This window comes from Balaenoptera borealis (assembly GCF_965194805.1).
Source record: "Balaenoptera borealis genome assembly, chromosome: 9".
Taxonomy (NCBI): Eukaryota; Metazoa; Chordata; class Mammalia; order Artiodactyla; family Balaenopteridae; genus Balaenoptera; species Balaenoptera borealis.
In genome coordinates, this window is record NC_138873.1 from 115,880,706 (window position 1) to 115,900,193 (window position 19,488).

Below are 19,488 nucleotides of genomic sequence, written 5' to 3' on the forward strand. Positions count from 1 at the left end.
GGGTGAAAACATACAAAGAGCAAACGACATTTGGCACAAATGTTTGGCTTAGGAAAATAAAGCAGCTATGCGGCAATGGCTCATCTGATAAAATGAGAAAAACATTCAAAGCTCCTAAAACCCACTTTTTGCTGGGGTTGGTGACACTGTAAATTAATATAATATTTTCAAAGAACAGCCTGGCAATATGAAAAAGACACTTAGGACTAATCATATAATGACCCAGTAATTCCAATTTTGGAACGAAGACTCAAAGAAAGAGACTTTGTAAAAATACGGTTTTGTTTGTACTGTTTCTAATACGAAATAACTAGAAACAACTCACATGATCAGTAAATAACAGAGAAATGTTTAAATAAACGATATAATTACTAATGCAATGCAATTAAAAATAGGCTATGTGAATACATGGAATGTCCACATAAAGTTAAGGCTAAATTTGAACACTTAGACTATAGGGAAATCCCTGGCAGTCCAGTGGTTAGGACTCTGTGCTTTCACTGCCAAGGGCCCGGGTTCGATCACTGGTCAGGGAACTAAGATCCCACAAGTCGCACAGCACAGCCAAAGAAAATAAATAAACACTTAGATTATAAAGTAATATGTAAAACACAGGTCAGAAGTAGATAAAGACTTTGAGAAAGACAAAAGCTTTTCTTCAAGACACAGTAAACCTTCTCTTCTTCCCTGGGGCTGCCTGTTACCCACTGTTACCCACCGTCTACCGATTCATCTCTCTTCAGAACCTCCCAGATCCATGGAGCTCTCTCCTGTTTCCCAAATCAACCAATTATTTTTCCCTCATCCATGGAATCTTCTCTATCATCAAGGAAAACAAAGCCTCTCTTTTCTTTCTTTCTTTATTTTTAAATTGTGTTAAATTTCTTGGTGCAAATTTCTATTTCTTTATTTATTACTTTTTGGCCATGCTGCGTGGCATGCAGGATCCTAGTTCCCCAACCAGGGATCAAACCCGTGCCCCCTGCAGTGGAAGCTCAGAGTCTTAACCACTGGACTGGTGAGGCAGGGGGGACGGGGTGGAGTCCCAGAACTTCTCTTTTCTGTCCCCACTCTCTTGCAAAGAATGTCTGGCTCACAGATCTCATGCTATACCAGCCAGCTGAGTTTGAGACAGAAAAATCTTAGAAAATCGAATCCCTAGGTGAGCCATTTGGCTATGCTCATTTCCACGGTTACAAACTTGACCCTTCTGGCCACAGACCAGATCCTCTGTTGTCTAAAGTGCTGGGCTCTCATTCTTACTTATCAGGCCACTCAGTAGATTCAATCTGGGGTACCCTCCAGCTGTAACTGACAGGCTTTTAAAGAAGCAGCACACAGCTACTACTGATGTTAAATGACACTAAAAATTTTTTCTTAAACTGATGTTAATGACATTATGTTCAATATTCTTCTAGGCAGTGGATTTGTGACAGCAATATGACTGAAAGATCACTCTCTAAACACTGACCTAACAATGTTTGTACTGGATGCAAATTATTGAAAAAGAGAAACTGGGAAAGACCCCACCAAAAAAAACAGGTATAACTGAAAATGTTAATCCTTTCAGATGCATGAACGAATGAACCTAAGACTGGAGATGGGAAGAGATACAACTCCAGCAAAGCTCAACCTCTCCATAAGAGCATTCTATGAACAAGCACATAGCAAACTGCAAGTCAGGAACAACCCAAGTGATCTTCACCCTGGGATCAGTGGGGTATTGTGGCACACGTGCAGGTCAAGACACTGGCTTCAATCTTGGCTCTCCACCTAGGAGCTGTGTGATCTGGGGCAGTGACTTGATCACTGTGGCTCAGTGTCTTCATATGATAGATGATAATGACATCTAACTCAGAGGTTCATGTTTACGATCAAGCCAGATGTTGGGGAGAGCATTTCACAGACTCAATCGCTATACAGATGTTATACAACAAAATATATGTCTTCTGAATTATCAAATATGACATATCATATTCAACAGAGCCTTGAGGTTGAGCACATTTCCTTACATCCAGAGTCCCTGCAACCTTGTCGTCTGTTTTTGTTACACAGAGTAACAGGTACACGATTTTGGAAAGACCTACCGTTTCAGGCTGTCTTATCACACACTCTGTCCACCGTTAACACTTAGCCATGAGGCTGGAGACAGCAGGAGATCATGGTATGAAGGGATTAAAAGAGAAGCCCAAAGGTTTTGTCCCAAGGGATCTTGAGGAATAAAAACAAAGAAAAGGGAGAAATGAGGCTTGGGGGTATACATAGATGATCTCAGATGTACTTCAACCACCTCGCGGGCTGACAGGAAGGATGAAGTGAGTTAGACGGGATGTGGGGAATTCCAAGGCAGAGGGGTTCTTGCCCCACTCCCCCAGACAGGGCAGGCTTATGCTAATCCAGTTGGAACCAGAATGGTCAAGAGGGCAGAGAACCATGGTCTAACAAAAAGATCTCATTCACATATCTGAGGCTCCTTCAGCACCCAAGTGGAAGGGGACTGAGCTGAGAGCCAGCAAGGGGTGGGGGACACACGTGGCCTGATGGAAGGCACAGCAGGGATTCTGGGGGAGCCGGAAGCACCACTGAGAGATGACCTGAGGGCAAGTTGGCAGGCAGGTGGATCACTGAACACCTGGTGACCCAATGGAGACACAAAGTCAGCCAAGAGCATGAAATCTGGCAAAAATCAACAGGTAGTTGAACTTTTTAAAATTATAAGCTCTGAAAATTAAAGTAGGCTCGTTGAAATAAAAAAACTCAAAACATAAACTCTAGAACAGGGACAGTAGAAGAAATAACGAATTGTCACGGACTGCTGAGGAATTAGCCCAGAATGCGGGAAAGAGCAATGAAGAGATAATATGAAAGAGAGGTTAGGAGACACAGTGGCTAACTGCGAGGTTCCACACGTATCTAATAGACATTCAGAAGCAGAGAACAGAGATACTAACTAGGAGGAAGGCAAAGGCTTAATGGGTGAGAACTTCCCCAAACTGAAGTCATGAGTCTCCAGATGGAAAACTCACACCAAGGAACAAAGTGGAAACAAAACAAAGCAAACAAATACAATGAGACAGAATAAAACTACAGAAGGTCAAGGAAAATGAGAAAAATCTTTAAAAGTTATCAGAATTAAAAGATGAATTATTTTTAAAGAATTACTTCTCAAGCATCTATAAATTATAAGAAACCACAAAGCAATGTTCAAGGAGTTGAGGAAAACTGTCAGCCTAGAATCCTATACCCAGCTATCATTCTAGAGTGAAGGCAAAATAAAGACATATCAGAATACAAATACTAAGAGAGTTTACTACCAACAGAACCTTTCTTTCAACAAGGATACAATACTAAATAATCAAATTCAGTGATAAGAAAAGTGAATTAAGATGGAAGGAAAATATGTAAGAAAAAATGTATAAAATATATTGGCAAATCTAATTATTACCTGTAGATACTAATATCTATTTTTTGTGTGTTTAAAAATATTTCAATAGAAATCCTAGACTAGTGCTGCCCTATAGAATTATAACACGTAATTTTAGATTTTCTAACAGCCACGTGAAGAAAGTTAAAAGACATGGGTGAAATTAATTGTAATAATATATTTTATTTAACTGAACATATCTAAAGTTTTATCATTGCAACATGTTATCAATATCCAAATTATTAATGAGATATTTCACAAATTTTCTTGGTACTAAATCTTCAAAACCTGGCATGTATTTTACACTTACAGCACACCTCCATTCAAATGTTAAGTTTTCACCAGGAACACCTGACCCTCTAAATATGTTAGAGATCATAAAGTTTATAGCAGTTTCACATATTCAGGTTGTTGCAAAAATATTTAAAATTTTCCAGTAACTGAATCTAATACCAGTTCTTAAATTTAAATTGATTAAACTAAAATTTTAAAAATTCAGCTCATTCTTTCTCATTGGCTAATAGACTCATGCAGTTAATGGCTGCCATATTGGATGGCACAATTCTAGACAATAACAACCGCAAAAGATGAGAGGAGGGGGAACAGATCATCCTCACCCCCAGCATGGGAGGGTCCTGGTTTTGTTCTGGAAAATGATACTGACACAGAGTCATTTTAGACTCTGTTAAAACAAAATTTAAAGACAGGCATTACAAATTTTAAGAAAATAAATAAGATCTATAAACTTAAAAATCAGGAGAAGTGGAATAAGGCAAATTTTACAAATCAAAGGCAGAGGAGAAAAGAGCAAACTAAAGGAAAACACATGATAAATGGAAACCACAAAATAAGTCATTAAAAAAGTCCAAATAGATTAGTTATCATAATATACCTAAAGAAATTATATTCATTCATTATAATGTCAAGTAACAGAAGACATAGAACAATACAAGTATATGATTCCACTTTTACAAATTTTAAAGCAAATCAATATTATGGATTTATATATGACATATACATCATAAATGTATAAAATCATGGGCTGGAAGGATACACACCAAATTCATGATCATGCTTCTCTCCAGGGAGGCTGACAAGGGAAGGGAACCAAGGGGGTGTTCCGAACTTGAACTTTATCTGTAACATTTTATTTTTAGAAAGATCTGAAGCAAATAGGATAAAAAAAGTTCAAATGTGCGAATTCTGAGTGATGGGTAAATAGGTATGTTATATTGTTTCCTGAATTTTTCTGTAATTAAAACCCCCTAAAATATTATCAATACTAAGGGGGTAGGGGAGTGGAAGCAAAGCCCAGTTGGCAGTGCCACATCTACTCCCAACACAAATTCCATGACTATTAGTGCTTTCTGTATTCCTTTTTTTTAAAACAGTTATTTTCTTTTTTATTTATTTTTATTTTTATTTTTATTTTTGGCAACGCCATGCGGCATGCAGGATCTTAGTTCCCCAACCAAGGATCAAATCCATGCCCCCTGCAATGGAAGTGCGGAGCCTTAACCACTGGACCGCCAGGGAAGTCCCAGTGTTTTCTGTATTTCTTAAATGGCTTATAAGTCAGGTCCACACACTGCCTCTTCCTTTTCTGTTCAAGACATATAATTCATAGTCATTTCAATTGTGCTGATATGAAGGAATCTGGAGCTGGGTAAGACAGGAAGCCAAGAGCTTTACAAACGCGAATTCAGAACTGTCCCTCTTGGGTGAGTGTAGGATGAGAGCTGGGCAGAGGGAGCTCGGCTGCCTTCAGCAGCTGACCAACTGCACTGTCTCCATTCTCCCATCTCACAAAGATGCCTGGGTCCTGCACCTGAAGACACAAAAATGCACTGAAGGGGACACAACCATATTTCCTTAAGATAACTGCAGCAGCAGCCCTTCTCAGGAAACCAAGAAAAGAAACTTGGAATTTTCATTCTGTAGATCATCCACAGGAATCAACAGGACAAATTACCAACTGCTGAGCTTCTCCTGCAATAAACAGTGGTTACCACCTTACACAGGGGCTCTTGTGGGCGTCGTGAACCCAGTTTTCTCTCACCAAACTCAGGAAGGTATCAGAGGAGATGAGAAAATCCTTATGGCCTTCAACAGTTGCTTGGGAATAGCACGACATGGCCTTAGCCTCCAAATTTGTCACTACAGAGAAAAATATTGCGGGTGTGGCAGGAAGCTAGGAACAAAGGCTAGTACCTCCTGGTGCCGTATTTCTCAGCCACAGGAGAAGAAAGAGGAGGGCTCGGGGTTCTCAGCAAAGAGTACTGGACCTTGTATTAAAGTTCCAAATAGTCTTTACTGGTAAGTGTAGGCTCTCAGAGTTTTCCTTCTAAGATTTTAAGTGACGAGGGCTACTGCTTTATAACTTAAGTGAATTTGTTGAGAGCCTAGAGTACGCATGAAATTCAAGAAACCATCTGCCAGCAGCCATAGAACAAATCCAGTCTCAACTCCTGGGTTATCCATGCTGATGCACGAAAGCTGGGAGTAGACCTAACACTGCAAGTAAACCAACAACCACTTCTTTTCACCTGGGGAATGTATTACTTGGAGGGGATTTTTCTCTAACTTGTTGGCCAGTATGTTTAAATTATTATTATTTTTCTTTACATTTTCTTTTAAAATCGATTTACATTTTCTGTTATAAACCTAAGGCTGGAGAAAAGAAGGCAGTCCAATAGTAAGCTGGTTAGAGGAGGAAAACCATTCTAGGACAAAAATCCAAACAACCCACTCAGAGAAAGACTGAAATGTGTCCATAACTAACTCTTTACTTTTCTGCTAAAATTAACACATAAACACAACTACTTGATTAATTTCCCTCCACAAATGGGGGCACTGTCCAGGAAATTCTTATGAAGTTTTCCAAATAACAGGTACTTCCCTTAAACTCATATATTCACATATTTGAATTTGACATATGAAACAGACACTGAAAATTTTATTCAAAGCCACAAGGACCATTGTTTAACATCAGCATGGCTGTTTTTCATTCATGCTGTAAGTATATGTTTGGGATCCTCCAATACTGCCTTGCTTTCTTTACAATAACCCTTAAAAATCCAGCATTTAGGATTGAGAGCTCCCATGCAAAGGATTAATAATCAAACTGATGTCAAATTTCTTTCTTACCTCCTTCCTTGCTTGTGCCTATTAATTTCGTCAACTTCTATAAACCCAAATAGCTTATTAAGGCCATGAGGCTAGTATGTCTTCCCCAAATAAAATTTTGTTGTTCAAGATAAAAGTAATTGAGTAAGAACTCTGCTTTAGAAGATTTTGGATGAACCGATATAAACAGCAACTCTTCTTTTCTGAGAGATACTTTTAGGGAAACTATCTCACATTGTACTCCATTACAAAAGATAACTGAAAGCAAAGAAAAAGCCCTCTTCAAGTATGTTCAGTGAACTTTTCTTACTATAAATACACATAATTTAATAATGGAAGTATATCATTAATATGAAATAATTTAAAATATTTTACACATCTCTTTGGCCTGAGCTGCCTCTTTCATGACAGCTATCTCTTCCCCCGTGTTGTGTGAATGGGATCGTGGGCGAAGGTCCCAGCTGAGGTCTGAAGCCTGATCCCAGTCTGGCTTGTATCTTATGTCCCTGGGCCTGAGTTTCTTCATGAGGAAAACTAAGAGGATGGACCCAAAGATGACTTGCCTGACTTTGTGAGATGCTCGTATACATACTAATCACATTATGTAAGCGTCTAGGACAGAGATGCCAGGTATGGGAGTCTTAGAAAAGGACACGAGAAGAGACCCAAAGGAACAACCATAATCTCAGTAAACATGGATTCTGTACTGCACTCATGTGCAAGGCAATGATCTGAATGAGTTAGTCTCCTCACCACAGTCCTGTGAGGTTGGTAAACAGCATCATGTCTATTGTATAAATGAGGAATTGAAGCCAGAGAGATTAGGTAACTTGCCCAAGATGACCCAGCTGGTAATCTTGCTGGTCTGTGGAAGAGCTGTGATTCAGAGCCGGGGGGGCTGGCTCAGGTTCACGACTCATCCACTACGCCACTCTAAGTCGTTTCTGCTGGCTTTCCCAATTTCAAAACTGTGTGCAGATCTGGGATGCTAGGGGAGCAAAGTGCTTCCAGGGTGGGAAATATCTTAACCTGTAGACCTAGCCAAGCAACACATAATATGTAATGTAGTGTGTCCTACTCCCCCTCATTTGTGAGCCTCTTGGAATAGCAAGACACAATTTCCCATTAAAAATATTACATGTTGATTGCTTCCATGTCCTGGCTATTGCAAATAGCGCTGCAATGAACAGTGGGGTGCATATATCTTTTCGAATTATGATTTTCTCTGGGTATATGCCCAGGAGTGGGATTGCTGGATCATATGGTAGCTCTACTTTTAGTTTTTTAAGGAACTAAATGTCCATCAACAGATGAATGGATAAAGAAGATGTGGTACATATATACAATGGAATACTACTCAGCTATAAAAAAGAATGAAATAATGCTACTTGCAGCAACATGGATGGACCTAGAGATTATCATACTAAGTGAAGTAAGTCAGAGAAAGACAAATATCATATGATATCACTTATATGCGGAATCTAAAAAAAATGATACAAATGAACTTATTTACAAAACAGAAACAGACTTATAAACTTAGAAAACAAACTTATGGTTACCAAAGGGGGAAGATAAGGAGGTAGATAAATTAGGAGTTTGGGATTACCATATACACATTACTATATATAAAATAGATAATCCACAAGGACCTACTGTACAGCATAGGGAACTCTACTCAATATTCAGTAATAACCTATATGGGAAAAGAATCTGAAAAAGAATAGATATATGTATAACTGAATCACCTTGCTGTACACACCTGAAACTAACACAACATTGTAAATCAGCTATACTCCAATATAAAATAAAAATAAAGATTAAACTTACAAAAAAAATAAATTTTTGTCAGATAATTCTAAAAAAAGTTAAAAAATAAAAAAATAAAATAAATAATATTACATGTTGACAAAAAAAATTACATGTTGAGATGCACATAAATGTACTATTCTGGGTTTTTAAATGGTCACACACACATATACAAGTATTTTTATCTCACTATTAAAAGTAAAGGCAACACAACAAATCAGTTCTATCATTTTTAATAGTACTTTACATTTCTCTGTATACTTTCACCTTGTTGCTGTATTTGATCCTCTCAGTAGCACTGAGATACACAGGGACTGTCTTAATATTCCCATTTTACAGATGAAGAATAGAGACTTGAAGAGGTCAAGTGACTCTCCCCCAATAAAGAGTTGTGAAGACCACACTAGACCCCAGTCTTCCAACTTTTACACCAGGGGTTTTAAAGGGCTGTTATCAGATGGTTACTTTATTTTCCTATTTGCTCAGACATGAGTTTATTTCTACTAAATGGTAAACACAGTTATGATGTTCCTTATATTTTTGCAAAATGAATCAGCCAGCTCTGATGTGATGGACATGTGACCACTCAAAGGGGGAACAGTAAAATTAAAAATTGTAATTAAGAGAAGCGATAAAGGAAAGCAATGAGAAGTAGAAAAGATACAGTTAAAAACTGTATTATGTGGCATATACACGTAACTTCAGAAGTCTTTAAAGCTTCACACGTTGATCACCTCAAGCCTTTGGTATGTTTACCTCCTACATACACCAGGCCCAAGACTCACAACTGCCCGCGAAGTAGAATTTAACAAATTCTGTCCAGTACTGTACTGTAAAAAGCCACAGCTTGTACCCAAGAAGAAAAAACAAAGAGAGAGAAAGAAAGAAAAGAAAAAAAAAATCTCTTGGGGTAAACTTTGTATTTATCTTTATATGGGGTCAGAATAATAAAGATATAATTTTAAAATAATATCACTTTATATCTTTTAAAAATAACTTTTGTAATTAAACATGAATCATTTGGTAATCCAGGACTCTGAAATAAAACTCCATCCAGTTCTAGGTGCAACAGCTTTGATAACTATGAGGCTTTTAGCACCTGCTAAAACAAAACACCTGCTCATTTTTAAAATCCAATGCGTAAGCAATGGTGACTTAACACTTACATTATAACCTCTCAATATATTGTATAATATGCAAGTGTGTTTACATGTTTCTGGTCACAGGGGAATATCCCTATTCTTTGAAATATAACAAATTAACGAAGACAATGCATCTTAGAAATAGTAAATCCAGCAGTTCATGGTGGAATTTGAGAAAATACGAAGTTTTAGACCCTCAATACTCAGATACCAAGGCTTGGATGAGGAAACGTCATATATATATACCTTGTATATGACCCTGCAGTCCATTAGTTCCTGAAATACCCAGAAGGCTTCATGATAATGTACATCTTTCAGAAGCCAGAGGCCTGGACCCTGAGGGCAGCCTTAGGCGTGATCACAGATAATAATGACTTGTGGGGTACCTTCCTATGACTGGTACCTAGAAACAATGGCATCAGCCTATATCTTAATAAAGACAACATTTTAAACAGATGGACACTCACATATTTACATAACTCCTGAATCTTCCCAGCCTATATCTTAATAAAGACAACATTTTAAACAGATGGACACTCACATATTTACATAACGCCTGAATCTTCCCTGTTTCATTCGTTGGGCGCCTTGATTTAAATAAAAATACACGAGGCCATTAGAAATAAATATTTATGGGAAGTACTGTGGTGTCATGGTTAGGAGAAAAAGCTTGAGTAAAAGAGGGCTGGGGTAGAATTCCTGGCTCTGTCTGGGAACTTTGTGACTGAGTCATAGAAAGCCACCTAAATGTTATTTACTGTGGCTGTCACACGATCTGTGAGATGAGGACAGCCTCGCAGAACTGCGGGGAGAATAAAATGAAATAATATGAAATTACACCGTAATACGTGCCACACAGGTTTATTTCTAACAACTTCACATATTTTTATTTAATTTTTATTTTATTCTAATGACTATAAAGTGCAAAGCTCAGGTCCGGTACAGCCAGGTATTCAATAAGCGGTAGCTATTTAAATTTTAATGGAAATAAATATGTGTATATATTGTTACGGATATAAGTTCTGCTTAAAATATTAAATTTTGGAACCAATTTTGAGATTTAAAACCTTTTTCTATATCTCCCTACTTCTGATTATGCATATCATTTACTTGCTGGGACCGACCACGCATTTGCCTTGGGCATATATAAATGGCCCTGTTTCTGGACATGCTCACAAGATGTAAAAATACTGGACTCAATAAATACCTTGACCAGGAACCCATACATGATTCCACTGAACTCTTCCAAGAACGCAGTTAAATGTACAATAAATAAGCAGCCAGCGGGAGAAAATATTCAACATTTTGATTTGGTTTGTTATCTTCAACACTGATTTTTAAATTACTCAGGAGACTAACATCGTATTTCAACATACTAGGTACTGTGAAAGCAGACAGCTTAAACGGTGTTTACTTCAGTCGCCATTTCCAAATTGTACCCTGCAGGAAAGTGGAATCTATTTAACTTTGGTGTAAACAAAGGCAGTGCTTTAGGGGAAAAAATATAGGGAAAGAGGATCACTTGATAACTGATTTGCCAAGGGAATTTTAATGTTATGTGGCAATATTTTTAAGCATAATTTTTTCTGTGAGAAAAATCAACCATGTAAAAATGCACCAGATGAAAGCTTATGTTCTTTCAAAAACACTACCTACTCCTATAATTGCAGTTAACTGGACATACAGGGTGATATCTGTGCACCATTGGTCCTACAAAATGGAAGCTTGGCTTATTAGAAACCTGTTTTTTCACTGTAGTTCTCTTAATAATTAAAAATATCAGCACCACAGTAATGAACATCCATTGACCGTCTCACACATGCCAGGCCCTGTGCTAAGAACTGTGCATTCACCATCTCATTTAATGCCTCCAACGACCCAAGGAGGTAGAACATATTTTTAGCCCAGTTTTGCAGATGAGGAAACCAAGTCTCAGAGAATTAGGAACTCAGAAGCTTAGGGAGGAGTTAAGTAACCTGCCCTAAATTACACAGCTAGTAAACAGTAAATCCAGGCTATATTGGACTATCTCCCCAACAAGGATATGAAATAATTAAAGTTACTACCTTCTTCCCTTGAAAACAATTCATTCATGCACTCGTTCAGCAAACAGTTACGGTACCTGTGCTAGGAGCTGTAAGGGGATTAAAAAAAGACCAGAGCCACCAAAGACTTCATGATCAAGTGGAATTAGAAGGATTACAAAATTAATTCAAAATTAGGTAATCAATCAAATAACATGTCTCAACTTAGAAACATGGTCCCAGACAACCACCTTTTAAACACAAGAGAGTGGTTACAGAAAAGCATAGGAGCCAAGAAGTCACTGAATCTTTACTAATGAGTAAGGGTAGCTACCGTACACAATCTAACCCCAAATGTTGTAACTGGCCTTGAATTTAACTTCCTTCTACTTCAAAGAAAGCAAGACATCAGAGATCACCTTTATTAACAAACTAGCACTGATCCTCTTGTGATTTAAAAAAAAAGAAGCTATAATCCCCAACCCTTTTAACCAAACAACTTTCTGCCAGTGTCTTTTCTTTGGACACAGAGTCTGACCAAACTTTTGAATGCTCAGAGCTCATAGTTTTTCTTGTGGCTCATTATCACTTCTTGCCCTGAATTATGAATACTGACATATGTATATTACCTACCCTGTCAGACTGAAAGATCCTTAAAAATAAGGGCCTTTACTCATTCACTTCAAAAAGGGTTGGAAGAAATAATAATTCACTTACTTTCCCAAGGTGATAGTACTTTGCATAAAGGTGATGCTTGATAAATGTTTATTTAACATGAAGTGAGTGAAGGAATGAATAAAATGTATAACCCTGGCATTCTGGAGGCTTTACTCAAATACAGGTCTCATATCAACATTGGCGCAATTAAATTCAGCAAGTATTTATGGATGGCATACTACATATCAGGCCCTTTCATATTCAGACTGGGTAACTCAATATGGCTAAGAAGGCAGTTCTCTCCAAACTAACTTACAGATTCAATTCGATCCCTATCAAAATCATGGCAGGCATGTTGTAGAAATTTACAAGTTGATTTGAAAATTTATATGGAAGTGCAAAGGATGTTAATAGCCAAAACGATTTTGAAAAGGAAGAACAAAGTGAGGAACTGACATTACCAGTACCAAAGCCTACTATAAAACCACAGTAATCAAGATAATGTGGTGTTGACATATGGACAAGCCTATAGATAATGCAACACAACTCAGAGGATAGAAATCGAACCTTTACATTATGATGAATTGATTTTCAACGAAGGTGCCTAGGCAATTCAGTGGAAAAAAGATGGTATTTTTAACAGTTGGTGCTGACACAGGTAGGTATCCACATTGCACACGCGCACGCACACACACACACAAAAGAATTGAAACCCTTATCTCATACTATACACAAACTTAATTCAAAATGGATCATAAACCTAAATATAAGAGCTAAAATTATAAAACTTTTAGAAGTAAATATCTGTGGCCTTAGATTAGGCAAAGATGTATTAGACAGGACACTAAATGGATTCCATCAAAATTAAAAAGCTTCTGTTCTTTGAAAGACATCAAGACAAAATTTCTTTAAAAGCCACAGACTGAAGGAAAAGATCTATAAATCATATATCTGATAAAGGACTTGCATCCAGAATATATAAAGAACACTTACAACTCAATAATAAGATGAACAATCCAATTTCAAAATGGGCAAAATATTTGAATAGATGTTTCACCTAGGATATCCATTATGCTAGTAAACACATGAAAAGATGCTCATCATCATTACTTATTATGGAAATGTAAATTAGACTAATTAGAAGGCTATAAGCAAAAAACCCTGGCAATACCAGCTATGAGCACAGATGTGGAAAAACTGGAACCCTCATTCACTGATGATACAACTACTTTGGAAAACAGTTTGGAAGTTTCTTAAAGACAGACTTTCATACCACCCACCAGTTCCACCCTTAGGAAACTTCCCAAGAGAAATGAAAATATGTCTGTGCAAAGACTTACATACAAATATTCACAACAGCATTATTTATAATAACCCCAAATTGAAACAATCCAAATGTCCACCAACTTGTGAAAGGATAAACAAAAAGTCGAATATCCACACAGTGGACTATTATTGGGCACTAAAAAGGAATGAGGTACGGATACATGCTACCCCATGGGTGGACCTCAAAAACACTATGCTGAGTGAAAGAAACCAGACTATATACTGTGTGCTTCCTTTTATATAAAATTTCCAGAAAAAGCAAATCTATATAGGGATAGTAGGTTAGTGGTTGTCTAAGACTGGGGTGGGAGTAGGGACAGTCTGTAAACAATGGGAGAGACCTTTCTGGAGTGATAGAAGTGGTTTAAAACTGGATTATAGTAATGTTACACAACTCTATAAATTTATTAAAAATCATTGATTCGTATACTTTGAATAGATGAATGGATTTTATGGTAAGTACATCATACCTCAATAAAGCTTTTTTTTTTTTTAAACGAAATTATACCCCCATCCACATTGCCTGAGAGTTGCTAAAGTGTCAGTGTCACTACGCACTGGGCAGTAACACTTTCAAGCTTTTCTTTAAACCAGACTGGTTTTAAAAACTCACATCTCATTATTCTTAATAATATACATTTCTTTGATTTTTAGTAAAACTAAACATTTTCATCTATTGAATCTGTTATTTTCTTATAAGCATATACATCCTTTCCATAAGGACATGTGAGCCTCTTTATCTTTTTAAAATAGCACACTTTTTTCAGTGATACGTGGTACAAATATTTTTTCCCCAGTTGTTCATAAGTTTTAAAATTTTGTTAACAGGGTTTTTTTTTTCTTTGCCATACTGACATATTCATTTTTATGTAGTCAAATTTATCTCTATTTTCATTTACAGAGTCTGTCTCTGGTGTTATAATATGTGATATTCCTTTGAAAGATTAATCAGAAACCTTGAGTATTGTTAGTTAAGCATCCCACGTGCCAAGTCCAGACCTACTGGGCCTTTCCACTCTATGAAAAGAGATAAAACATAATTTCAAATCTCAAAGCTAGAGGCAGACAGACTTTTCTTCCTTAAACCTTTATTTTAACTGTAAAGAGAGACTAGTGTTTACATCCCAAATTCCTGGAAAACTGCCTCATTCGAGAAAATTTCTGATGTGATACACTAGACATTTCCAATAGTTCCAGTGATGAAGAACTGGCAAAATAAAAAGAAGGAGTGTTTTTGCTACTCACGCCAGAACCATGGCTCTAGGACTTGCTGGCTGAGGTCTCTTTGTAGACCATCAGGTCATCACATAACAGCAAGATCACTGTAGGCATTCGTGGATGTCTGACCAGAACAGTCCAGAACTCAGTCATTCACTGTCCCACCACCACCTGAGTCCAGGAATTAGTGGGTGGTGACCCACCACCCATTAGGTAATGAATAGAGGAAACTCAACTTTATTTAAATCTCACCAACTTGGGAAGAGATGGAACGCTAACTGAAGAACTCGTCACTACTGAGTGCTATACTGCTTCAAGAAAATACTACTGCAGTTATAAAAACCATTTGGTTTCGTGTAGTTATGACTATCACACACGAAGATATAGATAAAATTCACAAAGGTAAGACAGACTCAAGGATGTATTGTACAACACGGAGAATATAGCCAATTTTTTTTGTAATAACTGTAAATGGAAAGTAACCTTTAAAAATTGTATAAAAAATTAAAACGAAAAAAAAACAATAATAAAATAAAATATTTAAAGAAAAGAAATGGCATAAGAATGTTTTATATTAATGTGGATACTGTGGCCTTCGAGGTACAGTATATACCTGAGGCCTGGTCATGTTGAGATACAATCAGAAGAGGCATCCAAATGCCTGAAAACAGAAAATGCCTGCTTTTCTATTTGTATATTTGAAACCGCACCCCCCAACACACACTTTCAAGACTGGCCCCAGTTCAACCTTCTTTCCTTACCTATCCTACAGCTTTTAGAATCTATACTATGTATTCTGGGACATACATACAGGCTTAATATTATTCAATTGTTTTGTGGCCACTACCCTTATCACCTCATTGAATTAAACAGAAGCTCCATGAGGGCAAACTTTATATCCCTATGGCACGCAAGCAGTGCTAGGATTCCAGATGTTTCTACTGACTTTATTAGTGCCGTTTCTTACTCTGCAGCCTCAACAGTGCTCATTAAATAACATTTCTTGATTTCTGGGAAAAGTGGAAAAAAAGGGGCCAAGACGGTTAAAAAAAGAAAAAAAGTACGGTGGAGACGCTTTCGAAACTTATAATGTAGAACAGGCAGTGCTTCAGCCAAGAAAAATATCGTGGAGTAGTATGTACATGATACCCCGGCTTCACAGATCCTGCAGAGCAACGCACAGATTGTCTCCAGTTCTCTTCTTTGCATCTAGGCAGCCTTTATCTAAAGACTATTGGTTCCTATGTAAGTTCCCGTGAACTCCAGGGTTCCGTGAGGCGGCTCCAAGGTTTGCCTTGTAGATGGGGTGGCCGTGGAAGCCATGTTTAATTTGCGGCTGCTCCTGTCCAGGTACCAGCCCAGGTCCTTTGGCCATGGGTATAAACGGAGAGCATTTCTATTACTCAAGGAGAGCTTTCCCACCTCTGAAAACACTCTGATGTCCCTAGGATGACACACAGGTGCCTGCACACAGGTCTGCCCCTAGTCCCAGGACGCCTGGCTAGCTTCTTCCCTGCCTTCTAGGGAAATAAAACAATAATTAAAAGCCAGTTCCCCTACTGCTCTTCTTTTCTTCCCTTCTATTTCCTTAAGAGAGGTGGGCAATGAGGAAAAGTAAGAGTAATGGTTTCACCAACTCTGACCCTTGGACAACAAGGATTCCGGCACATCAGGGTCCATTATAATAAAGAATTTGTGCACCTCTAACCTACTATTTGTCTAAATTTGTGAATAATTCCCAAGAAAGGAGATGGTATCAACTCATTCTGCAACCCATTTCTTGGTGACTCTACTAGAATTCCCAGCTTCGTCATTAAACCAAAGATAAAATGCTGAAAATTGTGGCATCATTCTAATAGCCTCGTTCTAGTAATGGAAAAAGAATACTTTCATAAAAATTAAGTTTAAATAATGAACCTAAAGTATTAGTACTCAATATGCCATCCATCTTCTTAGGCAGGGAGTCTCTTTGCATTTCAAACTCCTCTTGATCCACCCACCACTAAATGAAGAGAATGAGTAAATACTGTCTGAAAATAAAGCCTCTACACCTGCAGCATCTAATTAAATCTCTGGTACTAGCTATTGGTTGGTGAGACCCTTGGGTAATTCCTGTCTCTAAGCCCCAGTTCCATGGAATATCCCTGTCAAGGTTAAATGAGAGGATTAAACGAGATGTTAAATCAAACTCTGCCCACACTATGAGGCACACAGTATGCGCACAATAAACTCTAAGATTTTTTTGAAACTTTTAATTATAATGTTTTTTTAAAAATGGAGGAGACAAGTTTCCACCAAATTCTTAGTAAAGACAGATAAAAAGGCAAAAGCTTCTGTATTTTTAAAGCTTCAATATTTTAAAATAATTCAGTCATTTACACACACACACAAATCATTCCACCATCTTTAACCGATAAAGCAGAATATTATTTGCCCTTTTGCTTCAAATTTAATACCCTCACTGGTTAACATCGTTGGAAACACGAGGGCAAGGTATTTTCTTAGAAACAGCCGCTACACAGCGGTTTTGCCTCGGGCTGGGAGGAAAGCCTTCCCTTCCTCCCTGGGACAACAAGTCGCAGCCGGACTCCGAGGGAAACGTGCGTCCCCATGCGAGTTACTTGGTGTCCGGGGCCTGTGCGGAAGGGGACATAATAGTCCGCTAGGAGTGACCCCAGTGCCCCTTACGCACCCAGGGGCGCGGGAGCACGCGGACCCCGCCTTCCGGGACCGAGTGTGAGTTTGGGTCCCCGCATCGGACCCGGTGGCTCCTGCCCTTTGCAGCCACAGTGCGCGCGCCCCCGGCGGCGTCCCGTCCTGCGTGTGGCCAACTCCGCGGCTGCCGCCGCCAACTGCGGGCAAGTCCAGCCACCCCGGCCCCGCCTGCGCCGTCCCCAGCCCTGCCTGACACTGGAGTTGGTACATACGGGTCTGCAGCGCAGGCGAGCAGGGGAGTGAGCGCTATTTTAAACATGGCTTTCCCTCTCCTGTAGCCTCAGAGCCATCGCGGCGCACCGGCGTGGGCACGGCCCACATGGGAATAACCCCGACATCTGCCCGACTTATTGGATTCATTTTCCATCTCCCTACGCGTGGACTTGTTCCCCACCCCGCGCTGCTTTTCCTCCACACTAACCGCAACCTGGCAGTTTGTAAAGAGCAAACTCCCCTCCTGGAAGCGGGGGTGAAAAGCGCTTTTGCTTCTTGTTCGAGGTGGAAACCATACCGGCTAGAATGAGTTCAAAAAGAAGGGAAGCCGGGTCGCCGGAAAGAAAGTAACATTTCAGAGATCGATGGGGACAGAGGGAGGGCGCAATGTCTGCAACAGGCAACTGAAAACAAGCACTGAAGAAGCGAAGAGATTCGCAACCCCCGAGTTACTACCGAGTGCACTGCACGCCATCCATTGCAATGACAAGATTTGCTGTTAGCACAATTTGAAGGCCTTTGAAATGTTTTTTGGTAAGACTTACCTTTCTCTTCGGCATAATGACTACGTTGGTGCAGCTAAAAAGTAAAGCAACGGGCTGGAACTGCTGGCACCGCCGCTGGATGCTGGCACCGCCGCTGGAGGCTGCCCCCGCCGCAGCTGTTCACGCGCAGGGCTCGGCGTAGCCCGGCCTCCGGGACCTGAACCTCCGCGGCTCCCTCCAGGGGCCCTCTACTCGCTTGCCTCCCCGCTCCTCCAATGAGGAGCCCCGGCAGCCGGCCGCGAGGCCCCATTGGCTGCGGCAACGTTCTAAATTCCACGAGGGCACGCCCACCTCCGTGCGCACGGTACGCTCTGTTGTAGTTTCCACTTCACCGAAAAAAAAAAAAAAAATTCTGCCTGGCGACTGAGCATGCCCAGTTCAACTAGTAACCTCCAAGCCACAGGATCCTGTAGTTTCATTGTTTTGCCCGCTCCCTTTTTGGATTGTGTCAGTAGGAAGAGTAGGCCTTCATAAGGAAGAAAAAGAGTAAGGACGGACACATTAATTTTATAAGGTAAATGTATACACAGCAGGCACTTTATATAGTTCCCTGTAAAAGCTTGTAATGAATGCTGTGTGATGGAGCGCTGTGAAAGTGGGAAGGTACTCTGATCTGGAAGAGTCTGGCAACCTTTAAGGGTCTCGGTTTCCCCTTCTAGGTTTCTAGTGACAATAATCCCTAAAATTGCTTAGGAATAGTTTCCTGAAATCTGATTACAAATCACTCACTAATTCAGCCACCTTCAAACCAGCCTTGAAGGTGAGCAGAGTTCACCTTCCATATTTGTTATGGAAATTAGAAAAGACTGAAGAAGGTCAGAACAGATTATTTTATTTTTGAAACATATTTAAATGACAGTTTAAATATGCATAATTTAATGTTTCTCAAAGTTCTGCAAGGCACTTAACAGGCATTGCAAACACTTCTGAATTTATGAAATCATGCTTACCCTGATACCAAAACCGGTGAAAAACCACAGAAGTAAAGAGAGCTACAGACCAATATCCTTCATAAACATAGACACAAAAATCTTGAACAAAACTTTAGTAAATCAAGTAACTATAAATGAAATATAACTTTTAAAAACTGCGAATCACCTCTATGTTGTATACCTGGAATCTATATAATATTGTACATCAGGTATACCTCAATAAAAAAAGTTCTTTTTAGTAAATCAAATCCAACAACATTTAAGAGTTAAGTTTATCCTGGGAATGCAAAATTGGTTTAACATCTGAAAATCAGTCAATGTAAATCACCGTATTGCTGGAATAAAGGGAAAAAAAACCCA

General features: G+C 39.0%; 1 protein-coding gene across 8 annotated transcripts in view; it reads right to left on the minus strand.

Annotated features, from left to right (window-relative positions):
• HMGN3 (high mobility group nucleosomal binding domain 3) overlaps window positions 1–18,428 on the minus strand; it is a 31,019-nt gene extending 12,591 nt beyond the window's left edge. For 2 of the 8 annotated variants that reach the window (XM_082405120.1, XM_082405117.1), the window contains exon 1: window positions 18,197–18,393. In XM_082405120.1, coding sequence (XP_082261246.1) covers window positions 18,197–18,211 — 15 coding nt within the window. In that variant the 5' untranslated portion in view covers window positions 18,212–18,393. Of the gene's footprint in view, window positions 1–18,196 lie in introns of all 8 variants that reach the window. The other 6 variants (XM_082405121.1, XM_082405115.1, XM_082405116.1 and 3 more) reach the window with 6 other exon arrangements.
• Between the last annotated feature and the right edge of the window lie 1,060 nt (window positions 18,429–19,488).